General features: G+C 35.8%; 1 protein-coding gene across 2 annotated transcripts in view; it reads left to right on the top strand.

Moving 5' to 3' along the window:
- LOC137397023 (dynein axonemal assembly factor 10-like) overlaps positions 1-6181 on the top strand; it is a 23814-nt gene extending 17633 nt beyond the window's left edge. For both annotated transcript variants that reach the window (XM_068083300.1, XM_068083299.1), the window contains exons 3-8: positions 680-777; positions 1055-1189; positions 1304-1419; positions 3043-3177; positions 3776-3873; positions 5720-6181. In XM_068083300.1, coding sequence (XP_067939401.1) covers positions 680-777; positions 1055-1189; positions 1304-1419; positions 3043-3177; positions 3776-3873; positions 5720-5927 — 790 coding nt within the window. In that variant the 3' untranslated portion in view covers positions 5928-6181. The remainder of the gene's footprint in view (positions 1-679; positions 778-1054; positions 1190-1303; positions 1420-3042; positions 3178-3775; positions 3874-5719) is intronic.

Here is a 6181-nt window from a genome sequence, read left to right on the forward strand (position 1 = left end):
ACTATAGTAGAGTTAGATACGGTAGGTTGTACTATAGTAGAGTTAGATACAGTAGGTTGTACTATAGTAGAGTTAGGTACTGTAGGTTGTACTATAGTAGAGTTAGATACAGTAGGTTGTACAATAGTAGAGTTAGATACGGTAGGTTGTACTATAGTAGAGTTAGATACGGTAGGTTGTACTATAGTAGAGTTAGATACAGTAGGTTGTACAATAGTAGAGTTAGATACAGTAGGTTGTACTATAGTAGAGTTAGATACAGTAGGTTGTACTATAGTAGAGTTAGGTACTGTAGGTTGTACTATAGTAGAGTTAGATACTGTAGGTTGTACTATAGTAGAGTTAGGTAGTGTAGGTTGTACTATAGTAGAGTTAGATACAGTAGGTTGTACAATAGTAGAGTTAGGTACTGTAGGTTGTACTATAGTAGAGTTAGGTACAGTAGGTTGTACTATAGTAGAGTTAGATACAGTAGGTTGTACTATAGTAGAGTTAGGTACAGCAGGTTGTACTATAGTAGAGTTAGGTACAGTAGGTTGTACTATAGTAGAGTTAGATACAGTAGGTTGTACTATAGTAGAGTTAGATACGGTAGGTTGTACTATAGTAGAGTTAGATGCAGTAGGTTTTACTATAGTAGAGTTAGGGTTTTAAATCTGCTGTTCGTTTTGCTTGACAGGAACTTAGAAGAGCCTAGTCTACCTGTCTACTCAGCCAAGGGCCACAAGGAAATAGTGAATGCAATTGATGGTGTTGGAGGGCTTGGCATCGGAGAAGGTTTCGTATTATATTTAAAAGATTTGCATCATAGGTTTCGTAACTGCTTTTTCTTGTAAAGGTCACATATCCGTTTTATCAGTCTGCGGATAGGAGGCAAGCCTATTGATACAATTTAAATAGGATTTGCTTCATCGATACTTTTGTTGCTCAGGATATGAGGAAGTTTAGAAATATTTTCATTTGTTGGAAGAAGACAAACATTAGTCAGTGTTCTTTACTTAAGATGTGTTTGTTCTCTACTATGCTGTTGGTATCAAATCTGTGTTTATCGTAGGAGCACCAGAACTTGTCACGGGAAGTAGAGATGGCCTAGTTAAAGTTTGGGATCCCAGGCAAAAGAATGATCCAGTCGCTACAATGGCGCCTGGAGAAGGAGAAACAAAGAGGGACTGTTGGACAGTAGCATTCGGTAGTTTGCCTTTTTCTTAGCGTGTCACCAGCTTCAGTCACCAGCTTCAGTCACCTAGTTTAATTGCTGACAGTACTTGTATTCCGGTATACGCTTGTATGTTCTCTTTTCCAGGCCATGCGTTCAATGTGCACGATCGCTGCGTGGCTGCAGGCTATGATAATGGTGATGTTAAACTGTTTGACCTTAGAAAGATGGCCCTACGTTGGGAGCACAATCTAAAAAATGGGGTAAGTCGTCTCCACCTTTTGCCCTTACATATTCAAGTTCTTGGACTATACCAATGGCGAAAACTGCTAGAATCGTGGTCGCCAATAATTTGCTCAGCCAATTAAACGCATTTCGTCGACGATTTCGGTGCGCATGCACAGCTCTTACAATTCTGTGTATTTCGGCCGAGTAATTCTGCGTTTTTCATTCATTTCGGGATTTCGGTCAGAACTATTGAGAAAATCACTACGTGTGGCCGTACCTTTACTTTTGTCCTTGGATTTTCCCAACATGCCACAGTAAAAGTGCTTTCCTATTTTGAGAAATGATAAATTTGAACAAAGTTTAGGTTCCATGTCAGCGGATAAACAGTAGCGAACTGTTACATGATTCTTCAAAGGCTTTGTCTGATTCACCTCAGTCACGAGACGGTGGTATGTCATCATTAATCCTTTCGCTGCCATCCATTCAAAAAATTTGCTTCTGACCTACTGCCAGCCATTTTGATGAAAATTGCCAATTTTGCAGCATAATACTTATACACTTTTTTAATTTCAAACACTATCTAGAACAATTTTGTTACATATTTTATGTTGCCAACATGTTAGTAACTAAAAGTATGCAAAAAATTCAATATAGCTATATATTGTGCATTGCTAAATCTATGTGAAGCTACGAATCTATGTGAAGATATTGCAATCGTCGTATGTCGTTCCTTACTCTTACAACACTAATACTTTCACAACTACCAGAGTCAGTGCTGTCACTAATTATCTGAATATTCCTTATAGACTGAATCGGCTCTGCTGTCATATTACAACTAAAAAAGTTCAAGCGTCAGAAAAATATGTACATTTTTGACTTGGAAATATCCGATCAAAGATTATAATTGGCTTCGCGATTATGGGTTAATTTCATTCCTTATGATGCCAACACTGAAACGAACTGAAATCCTACAATCGTATACCAAATAATTTTTCATTGTAATCGTAGCAAAACAGACAATATTTAGCCATTATTTGCTAATGACTTTACATTTATATGTAAACACCTTTACAGTTTTATTTTCCTCCTAATTCATTTGAGCGAAACACTTCTTTTAGGATGTGAAATTTAAAAGTTACAGTTGTTTAGAAAAGTTTGAAAACCTTATCATTTGTTTTATTTTTTCTCTTAGTTCATTTGAACTGCAAAAAAAACTTGTCATGGTTTAAAGTTTCAATGGCAAATGTTGTACCTTATATGTTGAATAAGAATGAATTTTCTGTCTAAAGACTTTTTATTACCCGGGCATTCACCGGGTAATAATTAAAAGCTTGGTTTTCTTTCAACTTGTTTAAATATTACAATAAGAGCATTTGTGAAATCTCCCTTTTTTAGTTGCTTTTGAATATCTGCCAATATATTCAAGTTTTCCCTAAAAGCGTATAATGAGTATTGCGTAGGCCGCAGTAAAACTATTTGATCCATTTGAATCCATAATTGCATTTAAGGCAGTTTGTGGGAGACAAATACATCATGGGTTTTGACTACTGTATAACATTAGTAAAACTTTTATATCAAGCCTCCTTTCAAATAGGTGTTAGAGCTAGGGAAGTTATAGCAGCTTCAGCTGATAGTTAATAGCCTTGGTTTCTCTGCAGGTAGTAGGGATTGAGTTTGATAGGAAAGACATCGACATGAACAAGCTCGTAGCCACGACACTAGAGTCCAAATTTTATGTATATGACATGCGGACTCAGCATCCAACCAAAGGATTTGCTAGTCTTACAGAAAAGGTATGTCCCTTTGGAATCATACCCTGGTTAATAGTAGTATACTGTTGAAGTGTGCTTGGCAGTGGTGAGTGGTAACCATGAGTCGTAGTGCTGGTGGTAGGGAAGAGTTGTCATGGTGACATAGAAAGTTGTTGTGGGAATCAGAAGGTAGGTGATAGCAATAAGACCAGTGGTGCTGTGGTAGTAATGTGTTGGATTGGAAGTGCTACGTAGACGCTGTACAAGGTGAGTATGTGGGAGTTGTCTTTCTCTATTGTCTCTTTGTCAGTGTTGATCATTATCTACTTTCATAGAGTAACTCTCAATGTTCTGCTGTTAGATTTATGGATCTTTTTCCACCATTAAATGCATCTAGCATAAGCCACTACAAATGTGTCATATTCCATAGAGGAATGACGCCCATCTTGATATGCTGCAGGTTCATATTCACTGATTCCTGTATCAAGAGTCTATACATGTCACTGTTTCATAGGTTCCCTTGCCATGCATGGTATACAATGATTACAAGTAATCATTGTATACCATGAATGTATACAATGATTACTTGTTAACTGAAATAGATGTAGTCACTAATTGTCGGTACTTATTACATCTGTAGGCACACAAGTCTACCATCTGGTGTGTCAAGCACCTGCCTCAGAACCGAGATATATTCATGACTACTGGAGGCACTGGAACATTGAACCTCTGGAAATAGTTAGTTCTCTTTGTTATTACACTTTTATCTTTACTTGCTAGTTTATACCTGGCTCTGTTATTTTATACCTGACTCTGTTATTTTATACCTTACTCTGTTATTTTATACCTGGCTCTGTTAATTTATACCTGACTTTGTTAATTTATACCTGACTCTGTTAATTTATACCTGACTCTGTTATTTTATACCTTACTCTGTTAATTTATACCTGACTCTGTTATTTTATACCTGACTTTGTTATTTTATACCTGACTCTGTTATTTTATATCTGGCTCTGTTAATTTATACCTGACTCTGATATTTTATACCTGACTTTGTTATTTTGTACCTGACTGTTATTTTATACCTGACTCTGTTAATTTATACCTGATTCTGTTAATTTATACCTGACTCTGTTATTTTATACCTGACTCTGTTATTTTATACCTGACTTTGTTAATTTATACCTGACTCTGTTAATTTATACCTGACTCTGTTAATTTGTACCTGATTCTGTTAATTTATACCTGACACTGTTAATTTATACCTGGCTCTGTTAATTTATATCTGACTCTGTTAATTTGTACCTGGCTCTGTTAATTTGTACCTGACTGTTAATTTATATCTGACTCTGTTATTTTATACCTGACTCTGTTAATTTGTACTTGACTCTGTTAATTTTATACCTGACTCTGTTATTTTATACCTGACTCTGTTAATTTATACCTGACTCTGCTAGTTTATACCTGGCTCTGTTAATTTATGTAACAGAGTTAACATTTATGTTAACCCTGTAAATACACTGCAATAGTGAACCCTGTAAATACACTGCAATAGTGAACCCTGTAAATAGTCGTTTTCTTGTATTACTCTTATGTGTGTTGCTTTTGAGACATTTTCTTCACTTTTTGAGCCAATAACTTTAAAATAATGACTGAAGTTTTTTTATTTTAACAAAAACACAGTTGCTGATGTGTTAACAAGTAGACAGCTAGTTTACCAAGCTCAAAGTTGACCAGTTTTCGTAACGATGAGTGAGTTCACTCACTCATCGTTACGAAATGTGATGTTCCTAAATGATGTTCAAACAGAATGATGTTCCTAAATGATGTTCAAACAGAATGATGTTTCTAAATGATGTTCAAACAGAATGATGTTCCTAATTACGAGTTAGTTCACTCACTCGTAATTAGGAACATCATTCTGGTGCTTAGGCTTTGTAGAGAGGCGTCTCTTCTGTGAATACTGACATTTATGAATACTGACATCTATGAATACTTACATCTATGAATACTGACATCTATGAATACTTACATCTATGAATACTTACATCTATGAATACTGACATCTATGAATACTTACATCTATGAGTACTGATATATATGAATACTGACATCTATGAATACTTACATCTATGAATACTGACATCTATGAATACTTACATCTATGAATACTTACATCTATGAATACTGACATCTATGAATACTTACATCTATGAATACTGACATCTATGAATACTGGGATCTATAATTACTGACATCTGTGAATACTGACATCTATGAATGTGACATCTATGAATGGGACATCTATGAATGTGACATCTATGAATGGCTAATCATTTTCAAATAATTAAATATCTGTGATGTTCCAACTTCTATATCTTCAGCTGATATAGACAGAATTTTTGCTGACCTATAATAAATACATATAAAGCAGTCAGCCATGTTGTTTGCCAGTTCTGTTATGAGGGATTTTGGTATAATGTAAAAATATATTTCTCTCATAGAATTATACGTTTAATAAATTATCATCACTTGCTTTTTACTCTCTTTATAGTTGTGTGTGACTCCTTTGTTTCATCTGTAGCACCTACCCAGCCAAGAGGGTTACCAAGACAGAAGAAGGCCAGGAAATGGGAGTTATCGGCTCGTTAGAATTGATTCAGAACACAGCCCTCTCCACTCAACCTATCTCCAGTTTTGATTGGTCACCGGACAAGCAAGGCCTCTGTGTATGCACCGCCTTTGACCAAACTCTCCGAGTTCTCGTCACTACCCGCCTTAATCAGTTTTGAGGGCTTGTCTGTTTATCCCCATCAACTTTGTACGATTGTTTTGGTTCTCAGGCATCGCTTTCGCATTTCATGCTTGGAGACGCAGACACCTTGGCCCTGTACTATATACCATATGTTCAGATTAGTCGCTCCTTTGCTGCACAAGATGAATTTTAAATGTTATTTGTAACCATTCCTTTTTGTATTATTGCATTATTTATTTGAAATGCTAGACTTGGGTAACCAAAGAATAATATTATATATATGACATACGC

Source organism: Watersipora subatra, chromosome 5 (genome assembly GCF_963576615.1).
Source record: "Watersipora subatra chromosome 5, tzWatSuba1.1, whole genome shotgun sequence".
Classification (NCBI taxonomy): domain Eukaryota; kingdom Metazoa; phylum Bryozoa; class Gymnolaemata; order Cheilostomatida; family Watersiporidae; genus Watersipora; species Watersipora subatra.